Source organism: Dama dama, chromosome 9 (genome assembly GCF_033118175.1).
Source record: "Dama dama isolate Ldn47 chromosome 9, ASM3311817v1, whole genome shotgun sequence".
In the NCBI taxonomy this organism is placed as follows: Eukaryota; Metazoa; Chordata; class Mammalia; order Artiodactyla; family Cervidae; genus Dama; species Dama dama.
The window spans coordinates 8,371,982-8,389,504 of record NC_083689.1 but is presented as its reverse complement, the minus strand read 5'-3'; the positions used below and the strand labels follow the sequence as shown (position 1 = coordinate 8,389,504).

At 56.7% G+C, this 17,523-nt stretch overlaps 2 protein-coding genes across 6 annotated transcripts in view; one reads left to right on the top strand and one right to left on the bottom strand.

Moving 5' to 3' along the window:
• The window catches only part of GATAD2A (GATA zinc finger domain containing 2A), a 91,975-nt gene extending 79,195 nt beyond the window's left edge, over positions 1-12,780 (top strand). For 4 of the 5 annotated variants that reach the window (XM_061149725.1, XM_061149727.1, XM_061149726.1 and 1 more), the window contains 8 exons: positions 1,041-1,130; positions 1,769-1,900; positions 2,044-2,211; positions 3,756-4,035; positions 6,189-6,487; positions 7,151-7,225; positions 7,536-7,731; positions 9,349-12,780. In XM_061149725.1, coding sequence (XP_061005708.1) covers positions 1,041-1,130; positions 1,769-1,900; positions 2,044-2,211; positions 3,756-4,035; positions 6,189-6,487; positions 7,151-7,225; positions 7,536-7,731; positions 9,349-9,479 — 1,371 coding nt within the window. In that variant the 3' untranslated portion in view covers positions 9,480-12,780. The remainder of the gene's footprint in view (positions 1-1,040; positions 1,131-1,768; positions 1,901-2,043; positions 2,212-3,755; positions 4,036-6,188; positions 6,488-7,150; positions 7,226-7,535; positions 7,732-9,348) is intronic. The other variant, XM_061149728.1, reaches the window with a different exon arrangement.
• A 2,753-nt stretch (positions 12,781-15,533) lies between these two features.
• On the bottom strand, positions 15,534-17,467 carry TSSK6 (testis specific serine kinase 6). Its single transcript, XM_061149723.1, has one exon. The coding sequence runs from the start codon at positions 16,803-16,805 to the stop codon at positions 15,984-15,986; it is 822 nt and encodes a 273-aa protein (XP_061005706.1). The 5' UTR covers positions 16,806-17,467; the 3' UTR covers positions 15,534-15,983.
• Between the last annotated feature and the right edge of the window lie 56 nt (positions 17,468-17,523).

The following is a 17,523-nucleotide window of genomic DNA, read 5'->3' as shown; positions in this document are numbered from 1 at the left end:
ATCAGACTACATTTCAGTCTAGAATATTCTGGATCTGAGTATGAGAACCTCATTCCCTGTAGACTCCCATCAAGGAAATGGAGAGCAGACGTCTCTGAAGGTGCTGGAAACACAGCTCTGTCCTGAAACCCTTTCAGAAGGGCCTCCTGCCCTGGGGGTGCCTGTGGTGGCCGGCAGGGGCCGCTCTGGGTTTCTGGACAGACTGCTGAACGCCTGCTTCAGGCTGCACATGCCAAACCCCAGAGGCCGTGTCCCGGGGCTTCTGCCCCTGTCACCTGCCCCCGCCTCATTCTTCTTGTGCGGCTTCTAAACGGGGCTTACCCTGTAAGGCAAGGTCAGGCTGGTTTTGTGGGCCTCTTTTGTTATCCCATTCTGGAAAGGTTCCTGGTCCATGACACGGCTACCCTTCCTTACATTCTGATGACTCTCTCAGTGAACCAGAAAGTAAATGCACCTTGGGCCATACAAGCTGACAGTGTGTAGACATTGCTTCCACCTTAAAGGGAGCGAGACAGGAAGACACTCAGTGGTCTGACTTGGGGATTTTTTTGAGCTCCCACTCCACACCTAGTAAACACGTGGACCAAGCCTGGTGGCTGTTAGTATCCTGATGGACGAGCCTGCTCGGTACTTGCTTCCTTGTTGATTGCTTAAGAGCTGATGATGGAACCGAGTCTGTCACTGTCCCTGGTGGGCTGTATGCCTGGACCAGAGGGTTTCTCACCAGGGTGGGGATTGGTGTATATATATAAGCCTCGGCCTTTACCGCCAGCCTTTTTTTTGTCCCCTGGAGGGCAGAGATGGCACCCGAATCTCAGTGATGCCAAGTACCCTGGGGCAGAGGGGTAAAGGGCCGTGGAAAATCCGTCCTATGTCTTTCAAACATGTTAATTCCCACTGCAGTGAACATGGCAGGCAAACAGAACCTTTGAGAGCCTGAAGCTTCTTAAAGAAGAAGAAAGCAACCTCCTCAGAACCCTGTGTGGGGAGGAGCATGGTTGGTAGCCCTCTCACCTCCTGCCTGTCCTGATCTCTTGCAGCCCGCAGGCTCCACTGGGAGCTCCGTGACCACCCCTCCCCCGCTTGTACGGGGCACCCAGAACATTGCTTCCGGCAAGCCATCACTTCAGGTCAGTGTTTACTCTGCATCATGCTCCTGAGCAGCCCTGATCCAGTTTCTGCAAAAGGCCACTTATTCCTTCTCGTAAGACTAGAATGAGGCCTTCCGTGGGAACCCCCCGCCAGTCACATTTGCATCCCCATACCCAAACCAGCCCCTGTTGACATCGTGAATCACACAGACGCTCGGAGGGCCCCTCCCACGGCTGCCTCTAGTGAGACTGGAGAGACAGCCAAGATCCTGGACACGCTGGGCTCCCACTTCAGCCCGACTCTGAGCCTGTCACAGCCTCCTCTGCCCACAGGGTGTGATGGGCAGAACTCCCACCCCAGCCGTAGGACAGAGGTCAGGCCAGGCCCACTTGCCCTCACTCAAGCCAGAGACCGCAGCTCAGACCAGCAGGCGGGTAGTATTGATCCCAGTTAGCTAACTTCTCACCATCGGGGTGCCTGAGTCCTGAGTGAGTCCAGGTTGGCCTGGCTTTTGTTGGGAGTCTGTGTTCCTCATTCTTTTGTGTGCTTAGAATAAGTAGACATTTTAGCTTTTTTCTACCACCACCATTTTGGTGGGTATGTGTATGTACCTTTATGAAAACAACAAACCTGCTTAAAAAGCCGTGTAAGATCTGAGGGTTGGTGTTGTTGACAGACCTCTTCAACTCGGATGCCTGGCAGTGTCATCCCACCACCCCTGGTCCGTGGCGGGCAGCAGACGTCCTCAAAGTTAGGGCCTCAGGCGAGCTCCCAGGTCGTCATGCCCCCACTCGTCAGAGGGGCCCAGGTGAGCAGAGCATGGGCTTATGGAGCAATCCCAAGCAACTTTCCCTCTCGCAAGAATGGCCCCAGTTCTCAGACTGGGTCTCTTTCCCCGAGTCTCTTTTTATTGTCTTCTCATTGTCTTGTCTCTGCCCCACACCCCGACAGCAAATCCACAACATCAGACAACATTCCAGCGCAGGGCCGCCGCCACTCCTCCTGGCTCCCCGGGCGTCTGTGCCCAGTGTGCAGATTCAGGGACAGAGGATCATTCAGCAGGGCCTCATCCGTGTTGCCAACGTCCCCAACACTAGTCTGCTCGTCAACATCCCACAGGTGAGTCGTGCAACAGGCAGTCCAGTCCCATGGACTGTGGTGCTGTAGTTCCTGGGACCCTTGTTGGGTCATGAAGGTTGTGGACAGGAGTCTCCTGTTGCCCTCTGCCGTCTAACAGAGGCAGATAACTGCTGAGAGGGTGAGGGTGGGGTCACCAGAGGCTCCCCCTTCCCCTCCACCCACCCCTCCCTCTTCGCCACCGCTGCCAGGCGCAAGCACGTGAGGGGAATGTCTGCAGATGTCCCTTCAGTGCCAGTGCATCTATTTTTAGCCGTGTGTCCCTTCATCTCTGTACAGAGCCTCTGAGAGGGTGAGGGTTTGTTCCCACCTAACAGAGTATGGGAAGATGGAGCCAGGGGCAGCAGGCTAAAGATCCTCATTGACAGGTGAAATGACTGGGTCTGCACGAGCTTTTGTTGGTGTGCGAGTTAGCTTCTCTTCCTCTGGCATGGCTCATCCTTGCCTGCCTTTCTCAGATAAGATCATGGCCAGCTATGCTCTTCTGAGGTCAGGTTCAAGTACAGTCCTGCTGCCCGCATGGGGACGTCCCGGGCAGGCCATTTCGTCCACCCCGTAGACGCTGATCGGATCTCCACTGTGTGTCATCCTGTCCTCGTGTCTTGAGGATGGCAGCCAGGCAGGCAGTGGTGATCCTGCAGCTCTGCTCCGTGAGGGGCCAAGGGAGCGGCAAGGGGAACAGCGAGGAGCTGGCAGGTCCGAGGCCCGGTGGCCAGGTCAAGGTGCTGTGGTGGCACCCTCTGTGCGGGGGAGCCTCACCCCCTGTGGAGACGCCGTGGGCCAGTGTCATGAGCTCCGAGCCACACAGCCTGCTGCATACCAGTTGTGAGGCGTGTGCGTTTTCCTGGGGATGGTGTGCGCAGCTTTCCTATTTCCAGAAGGGCCTTCAGTTCCACAGAGCCTAAGGGCACTGGCATGGTCCGCTCCCAGTTTGGGGAGAACATTTGGGTGTCGGGTGGCAAGTGGGCTGGAGCGAGGAGATGGTGGAAGGTGAGCCAGCAGGGCCCAGAAGAGGGTGAGGACGCAGGAGCAGTGAGGCTGGGGGCACACAGGTGCTCGTGAGGGAACTGCCGCTGGGGCCACCGCGGGCCACCTCTGCAGCCTTTTGAGGGGGGGGCCGCCCAGACCCTTGCCGGAAGGGGGACCAGGCTGTAGGGACAGGACAGTGGCCATGCACCTGGGTGCGGGGGGTGCCAGAGGGGCACCCACTGTGACGGTGGCGGCTTTATGAGTGTCCTCAGTTGATAGGAGTGCAGCAGATTACAGATTTTTAAGTTATCTGGATCAGCTAAACTTCAACAGGTTATTTGTAAGATTGGTCATCTCAGACCAGTTGAGTTTAATGTCTATTCTTCTGTTGCTTGTTGATGTCAGGCAGCTCTGAGTTACTTTTAAGGACTTGTTAGTGTAGCTGATGGTTCAGGTTAACTTTGATAAGGACTTAGCGTAGCTAATGGTACAGACTGTGGGGTTCTCCTCAGGGTGCACCCCTCAAGCACGCTGACCAGGTCATTGTCTCCCCAAAGCCCTCCCCAGCATCGCTGAAAGGAACAACAGCCACCTCTGCTCAGGCCAACTCCACCCCCACCAGCGTGGCCTCCGTGGTCACTGCTGCGGATTCTCCAGCCAGTCGGCAGGCGGCCGCCAAGCTTGCACTGCGCAAACAGCTGGAGAAGACACTGCTTGAAATCCCCCCACCCAAGCCCCCTGCCCCTGAGATGAACTTCCTGCCCAGCGCTGCCAACAACGAATTCATCTACCTGGTTGGCCTGGAGGAGGTGGTGCAAAACCTGCTGGAGACACAAGGTGAGCAGGCCATGGGCCCAGGGCTGCTTTCTGTCTTGGAGCTGAAGTTTCCATCTTGTGAGTTGTTTCCGATGCATAGTGCATGTGGACACATCTGCTGTGTATGCACGGCTGTCTCGGAGCACATTGTGGATGATCTCTTGCCATCAGTTCTTCACTTGCTCTGAGGTTTAGATAATTTTTTTTCAAGTTTTCCTTTGAGTGTAGTTGATTGACAGTGTTGTGTTGGCTTCTCTGCTGCACAGCAAAGCGAATCAGTTATACGTACATCCTCTTTCTTAGGTTCTGTTCCCATGAGGGTCATCAGAGAGAACTGAGTAGTTTCCCGTGCTCTGCGGTGGGTCCTTATTAGTTACCCATTTTATATATAGTAGTGTATGTATATCAATCCCACTCTGTTTATTATCCCTCCCGTCCTAGATCATTTCTTAAATGTACAGTGGGCAGCTTCTTTCTGATGGGGCCTCCTCTGAGAGTTGGGGAAAGCTTTGCAGAGCGCTGAGTCCCGACACTGGGGGAGCGACACCTGTGCCTCCAGCTTCACTTCATTACCCTCTCTGGAAGTGGTAGGAAGGAAAGAGCACATACGGGTTAGTGAGGAGAAATGATGCTGGAAAGTAGGGACTCAGGTTTGCCCCCAGGGAGTCACCAGCGGATGCTGAACTGAGGGCTCTTCTGTCCTTAAATTGAGTGGCCAATTAGCTAGCCAGCCTGGATCTCCTCCCCACGTGCTCTCATCAGATGCTCCGTGCTGAAGAGGAGACAGAGCGGTAACCCTCCTCAGGGCCGGGGATGGCTGGATGGACTGCACCGGAGGAGCTGTGGGCCCCCTGCCGGGCCCAGTGCAGAGAGATGTGGGCTCTGACACAGCCTGGACGTGTCTGCACTCCTATCATGACTCCTTTGGGATGAGGTCTGGTTGGCAAAAGAGCTGCTGCCAGGCCTGTGTGGTGTGGCAGGCAGCAGCCTGCAGTGCCCGCCGGTCTTGCACTGGCCTGTGCTGGGCACCTTCTCTCCCAGACTGGTCTGTCTGCGCTTGTTCTCGTCAGGGCTCAGTCTCCCTCCGAGTCCTGCCTGCGGTGGCGTTGACACCGAGGGCAGCCGCCGCTGCCTGGGCAGCCGGGGCAGCCTCCTCTGGGGGTGGATGTGTGCAAGGAGAAGCTCCAGGCTGGGGCCCGGAGCTGGGGCCCACGGTGGACCCCGGGGCCTTGGTCCACTTGGGCAGGTGGCGTCCTGTCTGTTCTGTGGAGTGGCAGGAGCCCCCTAGAGTTGGATCCCCCGCTGCAGCCCCTCAGCAGGGAGAGGCAACTTGGCCAGGCCCCAGGCAGGATGGGGAGACTGGGGTCTCTCCACATCATGGTCCATCACTCCAGGAGGCTGTTGAACTTTGAGTGCTGGCCATGAAAGAGATAGGAACAAAATGCAGAGAGTTACCCCTTAATGCACATTGGATGGCACATATATATATGTGTGTGTGTGTGTACACACGCTGAATAAAGTATGACCCCACACCTCAGCAGGCGCTTTTTGTGGCTGCCCTGGTCACCCCTCTTGGAGCTGGGTGCCACCAAGTTCCCATTTCCCAGGGCACCCGGCTGTGCGTCTGACCAGCTGTGCACAGTCACTTAGCTCCCTGGGCTGTTTCCTCTCAAGATGGGGGGTAGGGGTGTCCCCTCAAGAGCTTGTTGTGCAGCCCGGATGCCCTGATGGGCACAGGACGCCAGGCACATTGTCTGTCGGGAGCACTTCCTAGACGCCTGGTCCTCGTGTACCTCGCTCCCTGGCAAGGGTGTGGTCACCTTACAAGGTGGGGCCTGGAGTGGCCACCATCTCCCTCAGAGCTGATGCAGTGCAGGAGGGAGGGGAGTGTCTGCTCCGTGGGTAGGGAGGATGGCCGCGAGAAGCCAGGTGTCTGAGAGCTGGTGTCAAGGGTGCCGAGCCCACAGTGCTTTCTGAAGTGCATCGGCGTTGCTTCTGCCGGCAGAGCTTCTGGAGGCCGGCCCTGCGTCCGCACACAGTGGTGAGCGAGCGTGGGGCCCCTGGCCCGGGGCGCTGCCTGGGCTCTGCCGGCGTGCACGGCCCTCCTGGGGGGGTGCGGGCTCTGGCCGTGCTGTTCCCGCTCCTCCGACGTGAGCCTTTGTCTGCCCCTGCAGCAGGCAGGATGTCCGCCGCCGTCGTGCTCTCCCGGGAGCCCTACATGTGTGCACAGTGCAAGACAGACTTCACGTGCCGCTGGCGGGAGGAGAAGGGCGGCGCCATCATGTGCGAGAACTGCATGGCGTCCAACCAGAAGAAGGCGCTCAAGGTGGAGCACACGAGCCGCCTGAAGGCCGCTTTCGTGAAGGCGCTGCAGCAGGAGCAGGAGATCGAGCAGCGGCTCCTGCAGCAGGGTGCCGCCCCCGTGCAGGCCAAGGCTGAGCCCACCAGCGCCCCACACTCTGTGCTGAAGCAGGTGAGAGCCGGGGCGGGGGCCAGAGCTGCACGGGGGGTGGACACGGATGCTGCCCTCCGGGAGAGGGGCCTTGCTCCTTGCTCCCTCGGCAAGGAGCTGTCGCTGGCAGGCAGGATGTTCTGGCATTCTCTCCCACACTTGGCGATCATCTGCCTGGTTGTTAACTGTGCGTCTAAATTGCATTTAATGGTGGCTTTTGGTGGTGAAAATACTAATTTGCAGTTTCTTTAGATTTTGTAGCTTTCACTTGCAGTGTGCCGGCTGACAAGTACTTCTTGTCTAAAAGGACTTTTCTGAAAGCCACACTGAGCGCAAAAGGGGCGTTGGAAGAAATGTTCTAGCTAAATTAAGGAGAGAAGCAAGTTTGAAATCAAGTTTTTTTGGCTGCCCCCTTTTTTTTTTAACGTTTTGTTTTCCCACCCCTTGTAGACCCAAAGCTCCCTGTTGGCAATTTTTTGTGTCCTTGGAAGTCATTGATAATTTACTAACAAACTCATCTTCTCAAGATCCCCGCATAGTGGGTGGCAGTTCTGCCCTCAGGAAGTTGCTGTCCTTGTGGGGACTCAGCCTCTCACGGCCATAGCTGCTGCCCCTCGGTCACGTGGTCGCCTGAGGTCAGCCTCTGGACAGTGCTGACCTCGCTTTCAACCCCCATCTGTGTAGGTCATAAAACCGCGGCGTAAGTTGGCGTTCCGCTCAGGAGAGGCCCGCGACTGGAGTAACGGGGCTGTGCTACAGGTCAGAACTGGGGCGCCGGGAGCCCCCCGCACCGCACCACCAACCAGCCCTCACGCCCCCGACCGTGACCACGTCAGGCGCCAACTGTCACGCTGCCTGCGTCCGTCTGTCTGTCTATCTCTCGCTCTCTTTTTCCCTTCCTCCTTCCCCTCCTGCCTCGGTGCAACTTACCTAGTCTCCTGATGTTGGACTTCCAGGGATCCCGTGTGGGTGGGAAGAGGTCAGCTAGCTCAAGGAGAGGCTGCGCTGAGCACCGTGCCCTCCGCGGCCCCCTTCCCTGTGTGAGCTGTGGCCCCCTCTCTCCCCGCAGGCCTCCAGCCAGCTGTCCCGGGGCTCAGCCACGACGCCCCGAGGCATCCTGCACACATTTAGCCAGTCGCCCAAACTGCAGAGCGCAGCCTCGGCCACCACCCTCGTCAGCAGGACAGGCAGACATTCCGAGAGGGCCGTGAGCGCTGGCAAGGGCAGCACCACCTCCAACTGGAAGAAGGCGCCCCTGAGTACAGGTGGGCGGCCCCGCCGGGGCTCAGCGGGGACCTCCCCAGGGGTGGGCCCATAGCGTCCTTACTTTTAACATGCATGCACACGCCCAGGTTGTGGCACCAGCGGTCCTGAACCCGTACCTGCCTTCTTAAGAGCAGCTGCCTCTGTTCACTGACTAGAACACCCTGAACTCGTGGTCGCCCTGGATCAATACTAATCACGCTTGGTATCTCCGCCCCCGTACCTAGACTCTCAGCTCTTGACCCAAAATGTAAGACAGAACCAGTTCAGGCAGTGCCCGCCTCACCTCTCCTCCTTCCTGCCACAGAGAATGTTTGTTTCTGCTGTTACAGCGTACCTTTCACGGTGTACTGACCCAGTGTCCTTCATTCCCCACTCTGTGGGGAACCCCTGCCCGCTTGGACAGGTCAGATGGTACAAAGTGCAGGATAGAATGAGAAAGGAGGCAGGAGGAGGGGACCCTGAGGAGGTGGGCAGCAGAGACCTGTGAAGAGCAGGCATCTCAGACACAGCTTGGGGAGGTGGAGACCCTCAGGGGGTCACTCTCCAGTCTGCCAGAGCTCCACCTTCCCATGGTTGTCCTCAGGCCATCCCCACACCACTTTTCCTGTTTTTCCTTATTCTTGCCCTGGCCTTGAGATGAATGTTAAATATTTCTTGTGTCCATCAGTAACTACAAAGTGAAATGTCAGCCCAGAGGGCTGAGAGGCGGAGATGGGTGAGAGCGCTCTCCCATCTCCCTTCCCAGCCCACCCCCGGGTCCCTGTAGGAAGAAGAGGCACCATCGTGAGAATCCATCTCAATAGTCAGAACTGGGAGATCAGGACTCTCAGTGGAAACACAACACAGAAAAGCCGGCTGTGCGTGCGGCTGACCACGTTAGAAACACGCCTGAAGAGCAGAGCCTGCTGCAGGGTGGGGAGGGGTCATCCAACTGCAGCAGAATCCAGGCCTCCTGGAGGGCAGAGAGCATTTGTGAACATGCCAGACAGAGATACTTTTGCTCAGCACATTTGAGATGGCAGCAAAGGACTCATAGGCTGGTCAGAAGATTCCTTTTTTGGGAAATTTGGAAGTATATGAAATAAGTGGGAAAAGTCAAATAGGAGACTACACATGTGTGCACAGTGATAGCAGCCATGGGAAAACTGCACACTGCAGGTAGCGTTTGAAAGAGAACATGAGGGAATAAATAGTTGCTGTCTTCAAATACTTGTACGATTAGATATGAAAGTGTCATGGCTTAGGAGCATGCTCCTGGTTGCCCTGGGTTTCTGGATGGTGGTTTGAGGAAAGCCGGGCAGGACCTGGCAGGACCTCCAGGTTTCTGGAGGGTTCTGTGGTGCATTCAGTTTGGAAGTCTTGTTCCACAGAATAGATTAACCCACCCAGAATACCTGGTGCCACAGTGACTCGGGTCCCTGCTGCTGCTGGGGCCTTGGGACAGTGTTTTGCTGCATGCCAGCCCAGAACCCAGAGTGTGCTGGTTGGAGGCTTTCGGGGGTTCCCCCAGCTGGGCTTCGTGCCACCTGTGCCCAGCGGGCCCAGCCAAGGCGGGGGTCTTCCCCGGAGCCTCCCCTGACCGGGCCCTTGTGGCCTGTTGCTCTGTCCTGTCGCAGGCGGGGCCCTCGCATTTGTCACCCCGAGCTTGGCGGTGCACAAGACCTCCTCAGCCGTGGACCGTCAGCGGGAGTACCTCCTGGACATGATCCCGCCCCGCTCCATCCCCCAGTCAGCCACATGGAAGTAGTGCGAGCCAGGCCCGGTGGGGAACAGGCTCCCTCCTCCCTCCCACCTGGCCCACCACCCTCCGCTCGGGAAGACACCCTGCGCCCCAAGGGGCGAGCGGCGCAGGCCACGCTGCAGAAGTGAGAGCTCCAGGCTTGGCTACAAAGTCTCGTCGCGTCACGGAGGGACGCTTCACAGTGGACCAGGATTCACACTGGGGGACCTTTCCCGTGGGCTTCCTTCCTTTCTTTGCCTTTAGTTTGCCCAACACCAGCAGAAAAGCGGACCTCGGGCCGGCTCTGCTCCTGGCCCTCCCCTTCAGCCCCTGGCAGGGCTCGTGGACGGCGCGCCCAGACACTGTGACACGCCCGGGCAGCAGTGCCCGGCTGCAGAAGTTGAGCGGAGCATTGTTTTGTTTTGCTTTGCCCCCATCTTAGCCTCCTAATCTCTGACTGCCTTTCTTCATGGCAATCCCTAGGTTGACAGATTTTTTAAAATCACCTCATGATGATGGAGTTTAATGTAAACTGTGCAGACCCAGGGTTCCCTGCCAAGCGTGACCCCGGTGACCCCCCCAGCCCTCACTCCAGCAGAAGGCCTCTGCTGCTGCTCATCCCGGAGACACCCTCTGACCTTCCACACTTAAGCAGAAGAACAAACTGCAACCCAGACCTACCCAGAGAGCCTGGGACCCTGGGAGCCGAGTGCCGCCACCCAAGTAGGGAGGGGCGAATCGGCCTCCATGCCCAGACCCTGAGCAGGAAGTCGGAGGGGCCGGCTGTTGTGTTCTGTGTTGTTGTGGTGATTTATTTTATTAAATTTTTCCTTTTCTTTTCCTCCTCATTTTGATGGACAGCATCCTAAGCCCTGGCCTGTGCTCCTGTCAGGTGTGTCCGCGTGGGGAGGCGCCCCCACGCCCCCCAGACTTCAGGGTTTACGTTTGGGTCTAGTTTAGAACCTCCCTTAAAAAGCAGGGCCGTGCTGCCAGGGTTTGCCTTCAGACTTTTGTTTTTAATCCTCTAGCGTCTACAGAAATGTCTTACAAAGGATCAGGTCTGCTCTTAGTTGTGTTTTGTTTTCTCCCACTCCTTAAAAATCAGTCCATGAGGAAAGGTAGAAGCTGTTGTGTGTGTGCTGCACATGGGCCAGCTCTGTGCAGGTGTGAGGGTGTCACGTGTGCATGCACACACGTGTGGAGATGGGGTACGCTGCTCCTCACTTCAGCCCCAGCCCTGGTTCTCCTGTCCATGCAGTTAGGGACTTAATTTAAAATCCTTATTTTGTAGGGCCACCTTCCTCAGATACACTGCTGTGCCGTTCTAATAAAGGCTCATTTAACCCCCCTCATGCTGTGTGAACATCAGTGTTTAGAAGACATTTTTGACATGCAATAGAAGACCTAGTTTTGCAAAGCATTCGAATTTTTTGTTGTCTAAAGCCCTAAATTTCTCACTGATTTTTGTTTTGAGTGCATAATGAAGGTGGCCTGAAGGAGGGAAGGGCTGGAGAAGGGTGGCTTTCATTCCAAGATCCAGGGATTTGGGGAAAAGGGGAAATTGACCTTTGGGGGAGGGGGGAGTGGGGAAGGGTGTGTTTTTACACCAAAAAATCAAAGAGTATGCAAGCATTTCTATTCCTCGCATTTTTCTGTGTGCCTGGCAAATAAATACCTGTCTTATACTACTCTGAGCTGTTAGCTCTCTCTGTTCAATGACACGGGCCAAAATTCCCAAATCCTACAAGAAGGAGTGCCCAGCTGGGCGAACCGGGCAGACTGACCTCAGTGCTATGCAGCAGCTCAGGTGTCTCGGCCAGGGTCACCTCAGCACTGGGGGCACCCAGGGTTGCTGCTCCCCCACAGGGGTTGACTGGGTCTGTGACTCCGGGGCTTGAAACCAAGGCACTCGCATTGGCCCCGGATCCTCTCCCCATCATTCTCCACCATGCTCAGGATCCACCTCTCCTCACCTCCTCTGGCCAGACTTCTCCAGGCTACTGACTAGACCTTGTGAGCTGAGTGCAGACTGACCGCCACAGGCAGACGCGGTGGCTGGGCCCTGACCCGTTCTCTCCCTCCTCCAGCCCAGCATTTGCAGGAACATTCCCATGGGTAGGACTTACTGTGACATAAATGTAGCTTTTTAAAAAGGGATCAAGAAAAAAAGGGGGGATCCAGAAGGTGAGATGCCTTAATCTTGATTCATTTCCCCTGTCTCAAAACTTCTATCCCCCTTTTTTCCTTTAGTTTCCCCTTTGCATTGTCACTCCTATAAGCCTCAAGTGCATGGTTCTGTGCTGAAATTTATAATGTTATTAAGAAAGAGCATTAAATACCTTTCGAGTATGGGAAGGATGTTAACATTAAAGGTATTCTCCCAACCCCAAAGCCCACCCCTCAAAATGGGCCATGGTTCTGGGATTCTGTAGGCTGAGAGGATCTGGTTCCCAGGAGAATCAGAGAACGTGGGAGCCGCCAGTCCCAAATGACAGTTGTAACTGCCCAGTAATCTGTGACAGGAACCCCCGGTGGCACCTGGAAACCATTCAGAAAGTCGGCTGTTCTGTGGACTGGGGTGCAGGGCTCACCAGGCTCCCTTCCCCATCTGAAATGGCTGTGTGCGGAGGCCCGTGGGTGCCCGCACAGGTAACTCTGCGTCCACTCAGAGCTGCCCATGGCTCTGGCCATCCCGACTGTTGTGGGGACCCTAGTCCTCAGTGTCCCAGGTGTATCTCTTGGGACCCACACCTTTGACAAGGTCAAGAGTGACTGCTCTGGGAGGCAGGGGTAGGGGTGGGTGGCGGCTCTGGTCTGGAAGCGAAAGGTCACTGGTGCAGAGGGAATGAAAGGGGCGACGCCCCTGTGTGGCTCCTGAGTGGCCCACAAGTCACTCCTGTGGCTGGAGAAGACGCGGGGAGGGGGTTTCTATATAAATCATACATTCTCATCACAGGCGTGAATAATGGAAAGACGGTCCTTGCTGCTCTGCCATAGGGTTTTTCTTTGATGCCTAGTTATGCTGCACATGGCGTTTGCCTAAAGAAGTTGGACTGAGTTTTTTTTTAAAGGACAGCTAAAGTTTTATAATCCTTGAAGAGTAATAGTCACACCATTGTAGGGTATTTGGGAGGTGGTTTGTTTTGATTGGGGGGAGGAGGTTGTCACTTGTATTTATTGTGACTCTAAGTCTTTGATAAGAATGTTAAAAACAAAGTGACCACCAAACTGGCATAGAAGTTCTAATAAATAAAGACGCTGGAATCAATGGCTATACGTTGTGTCATGAAGTTTTAGAATCTGAAGGACAATAAAGAAATGGATGATGTGTTGGCTGTATTTTTCTTTTTGACTGCTCGGCTTTGGTATCCTGTATTTTCCTCCCAGCTTTGGGGCAGCTTGGAGACTTTGGATGGCAGGGTGATCCTTTCTTAACAGCAAAGGATCAGACACTTGTGTCTTGGGCTTCTTTCAGATCTCACTTGCCATGGGGATTTTAGTCTTCCCCAACTGGATGCTTCAGTTGAATTGCTCAGTCGTGTCTGACTCTACGACCCCATGGACTGCAGCACGCCAGGCTTCCCTGTCCATCACAGAGTCTGATACGACTGAGTGACTGAACAGAACAGAATGAAATGCTGGGGCTTCCCAGGTGGCACTAGTGGTAAAGAACCCATCTACCAGTGCAGGAGGCATAAGAGACGTGGGTTCAATCCCTGGGTGAGGAAGATCCCCTGGAGGAGGGCATGGCAACCCACTCCAGTGTTCTTGCCTGGAGAATCCCATGGACAGAGAGCCTGGCGGGCTATATGGTCCCTTGGGTTGTGAGGAGTCACGCACCCAGCTGGATGCTACAGCCTTACCTCTGGGTGGCGCTTTGTGGCCTGTTTATCCACAGGGCCAGGGGAGTGCATGAGGTGAGGATGCAGTGAATTCTGCCCCTTGGCTTGGGTTTTAGCCATCAACAGCCTCCAACCCAGAGTGGTGGGCTTCTCTGGCTCAACACTGGGTGTCTGCTGCAGGACAGTGACGGTGCAGTGTGGGAGCCACCTGGCTGGCTTTGAAATGAACAGTTCCTGGTGCAAATTTGTTTTCAGAGGTTGACCCATTGTTTCAAAGTTTTACTCACAAAATGAAACCTATGAGCACTTTGAACTCCAATATGCATAAAATGTCACCTTGTTTTCCTAGGTGCTTTTGTTCATTTATTTATTGCTGCCGCTTGTTACCGGGGCATCTCTGCCTCCAGCCTGGGGTCGGTCTGACATCCCTCCCCTGCGGCCATGGCCAGCCTGGTCTCACCTGGGCAAGACACAGAACTGCAACAAGACACTACCAGACGGAGCTCAAGCCTGACGCCTGTGGCATGTGCTGACTGCACCCATGCCCCCCAACACTGGCAGAAGCCCACATCTGGGGTTCCACAGGCCCCTCTGCAAGGGAGCCTGCTGGGTCAGGCACCCAGGCTCCTCCCTGGAGGCAGGGCCACCAGCCTGGTCCCTGAGACCCCATCCCCTCTTCACTTGAGTCATGGGTGTGGCCACGAGGGGAAGGACCCCCAGGCCCACTGCTTAGACACAGTGATGAGGGGGCACAAAAGGGCATGTGCCACGCCCCCATCATTGGGATCACACCTGGTGAGGGGGGTGAGGAGGGAAAGAAGGGGCCTCTTGAGAGGTGACCTTTTTCAGGCCAAGTCTTGCATGAGGAGAAGGGAAAAGCGCTGGGAGTGGTGTCAGCCTGTGCAAATGCTCAGAGGTGAGACCACGCAACGCAGGGGCAAGGGCAAAGGATGTGGGTTTCATTCTGAGGGAGCAAGACATTTCCCTCTTCTCACCCTGTTTCTTGCTCTGTAAAAGGAGGCGGTTGGGACCACATCCGATTTGAAGGGAGTGGAGGGAGAGCTGGCACATAATCCCCAAGGCACCTGAGAGCCACGGAGGGTGAGGGAGCAGGGGTGGGTTTTGGTCAGACCCAGAAACTGACCACTCTCATCAGGGACTTGGGCTCTGGTGGAGGCAGACAGGGTAAGCACCTAGGGAGCTGTTTCTCGTACACCCGAATGACAACAGCCACTGTCACTAAACTCAGTAACCTCATCACAAGCAAAACCACCCCCAGCCTTCCCCAGACCCTGTGGGGTCCCTCTCCAGACACCAGACACACCCCTTTTACCTCTCTGCCTCCTTTCCCTCGCCTTTCCAGCTATAGCAGTTCCTAGCATTACTCAAACACACCAGCTCCATCCTCTCTGGGGAACACTCCTGTTGTTTCCAGTGTTTGATTCCTTCCCTTCAGTCCCTCCTTGCTCACCTCCACCTGGCATTTAGCACAACTTACAATTATTTTATGTTCACGCCATTCTTTTACTTTCCACTTGCTCCCTTGCTGGGAGCACGGATGGATCCAAGCCACTTGGCTGTGTCCCAGTGCCTTTGCACACAGCAGCTGCTCAAAAAATGCCTGAATGAACAGCATGAGTGAAACCACCAGTGGGACAGGGGGTGCAGGAGGGAGGGGACATGTGTACACCTATGGTCGATCCGTGTTGGTGAATGGCATGAAAATCATCATAATATTGTAAAGTAACTGTTCTACAACGAAAAAAGAATGAACCCGGCAGATTCCTTTGCCTCACCAAGGAAGGGGCCTAACCCCTTCCTCGCCAAGGAGAGCTTCCAGCACCTCCCCACCCCACTTCAGACATATCGGGGTGCCAATCCGGGCTGTTTTTGGGCAAGTGTGGGCCTCAATTTCCTCTTGTAAACACCTTCTGTCTGGACAGGCGCCCCCGGCCCCTTGCTGTCCCATCCTTAAACACCAGAAAGGTGCTGGGGTCCTTGCTCCCCAACCCAGCACCTCCTTTCCCAGGGCCATTACGTTGCTGAGGATGACGCCAAGGCCCCTTCGAGTCTGCCCAGGATGGGAAGCCCGAAAGTTCGAGTCCTCCTAACTCCCTTTTCAGACCTGGAGCAAGAACCTCCACAAGTCTCTTTAAAATGGGGTGCCCGTGCCTGCCTTTCCCCGGGGAGTGATCCCCTCCCCACTGCTCCATAAAAGGGGGCAATTGCTAGAGCTAGGTGCGAGAAAGAGCGAGTTTATTGCAAGTTCCAAGGAGGGCAGCGCCTGGAGCGCGCCTTCCCTCACCGGTACGCGAGGCTGGCTGTGGATGGACGTCCTCCGCGCGCGTCCGCTCGCCAGCAGCTTCTCCAAGCAGCCACCGCCCACCGCGTAGCGGTCGCTCACCCTGCACCGGCGCAACGTTTCTGTCTCCTCTCATCTGGCCCCCTCCTGGGGCCTTCTCGCCGGGAACCGAGGGAGCGCATGCGCCCTCCTGCTCTTGGGATCGTGTTGGAGTAGTTGAATTCCAAACAGGGGCGACCGCGGCCCCCGGCGTCGAAGTAGGGAAGGGGGAAGGGCGCGTGCACAGCGGCGCGCGGCGGCTTCGCGGAACTACGGAAGCGCGCTTCTTGCGCGTGCCCTGCTCTTGCGCAATGCTCGGGGCGGCGGGAACGGTGGGAACCCCGGCTTCTAGCCGGAGTCCCCCGCACGCAGCCAGCCATTGCGCGCTACTTGGCCCGCGGAGGGCCTGGCCGACGGACTGAACTGCAGCAATTCGGCTATCAGTGCTTTGCAGCGCTCGGACAGCTCGAGGCCGTCGGGGTAGAGAACGCCGCGCTTCTGGCGTCGGGGCAGGCCGGCGATGTCCGAGTCGTCGAAGGGCATACAGCCGGTGACCATGACGTAGAGCACGACGCCCAGACTCCACACGTCGTACTTCTTGGGGTCGTAGGGGATGCCCAGCAGTACCTCGGGCGACGCGTAGGCGGCAGAGCCGCAGTAGGTGGTGCTCAGATCGGGGTATCCGTGAGCCTGACGGCCGAAACCGAAGTCGGTGAGCTTGACGCGGCGCTCATCAGGGCTCAGCAGCACGTTTTCGCACTTGAGGTCGCGGTGCACCAGGTGGTGGTCGTGTAGGTAGCGCACGGCACCGGCGATCTGCGCGAAGAGGTCGCGAGCCTGCCCCCCGGGGATGCGCCCGTTTCGCTGCACTGCCTGCAGTAGGTCGGTGGCGGCCGCCTCCATCACGATGTACAACTTCCCGTTGCACACCTCGATGAATTCGAAGACGTGCACGATGTGTGGGTGCCGCACGCCCCTTAGGATGGACAGCTCGCGTGGCAGGAACTTGTTAACAAAGTCGGGCGGTGCGCGCCGCCGGTCCACCACCTTGATGGCCACTGTGCCCTTGTATTTCTTGGACGTAGCCACCTTTACCTTGGAGTAACTGCCCTCTCCTATCGTGCGGCCCAGCTTATAGCCGAGTTCGCTCAGAAGCTTGTCGCCCGACATGGTGGCGCCTGGGGCGCGTGGGGAGCAGGAGGCGGCTGCTGTCGGGGGGCGGCCGGACTCCGATCTCGGGCCTAACCCATGGCGCTTGGCACCTGCACACCCGCACCCCCATGTGCCCACTCCCCGGCCTCCGCCTCTGCGGTGCCTTTTATTGCCCAGGTAACAATTTCTGCCTTGTGAAGTGACCGCGGGCGTCACCCTGCCTCGGGGTGGGGTGGGGGGCCCTGACCCCCCCACCCCACCCCGTGGTGCTCACCCCAAGGCCCTACGGCTTTGTGACTCATAATCGCTGTGAATGATCCAGTTCCCGATGAGAGGACACTAGCAAGGCGTCTCGACCGTCACGGGAGTGGAATCCGAGCCTGGGGTTGGGGCGGCTCCTCAGGAGTCCGAATCTGAGCAGCAGCCGTCCCCGAACTTCTTGTAATCCAGTCCTAACCATGCAGAGCCCTGGGCTGCCCGCAGGGGGCCCCAAGGGAGGAAAATGGGATGCTACCTGGCTCCCTCGGGAGCCTGGGGTTTCTAACTGGCCTCACATTGCCCCAGAGGGAAGGTGAGTGGGAAGGTCCTTCGGTGCAAGAACTCTGGCGACCAGACGGGCTGCAGGCTTCAGCACCGACCGAGCCATGCCTCTCTCCAGGAGAAGAGAAAATAAGGACTTTTTGGTCGCAGCTGGGGCGCGCAGTCGATCCCAGGCCCCGCAACGGCGCTCTCGCAC

What these genes read in the sequence shown, in the direction of transcription:
- TSSK6 (XM_061149723.1), bottom strand. Translation starts at nt 16,805, where the DNA reads ATGTCGGGCGACAAGCTTCTGAGCGAACTCGGCTATAAGCTGGGCCGC.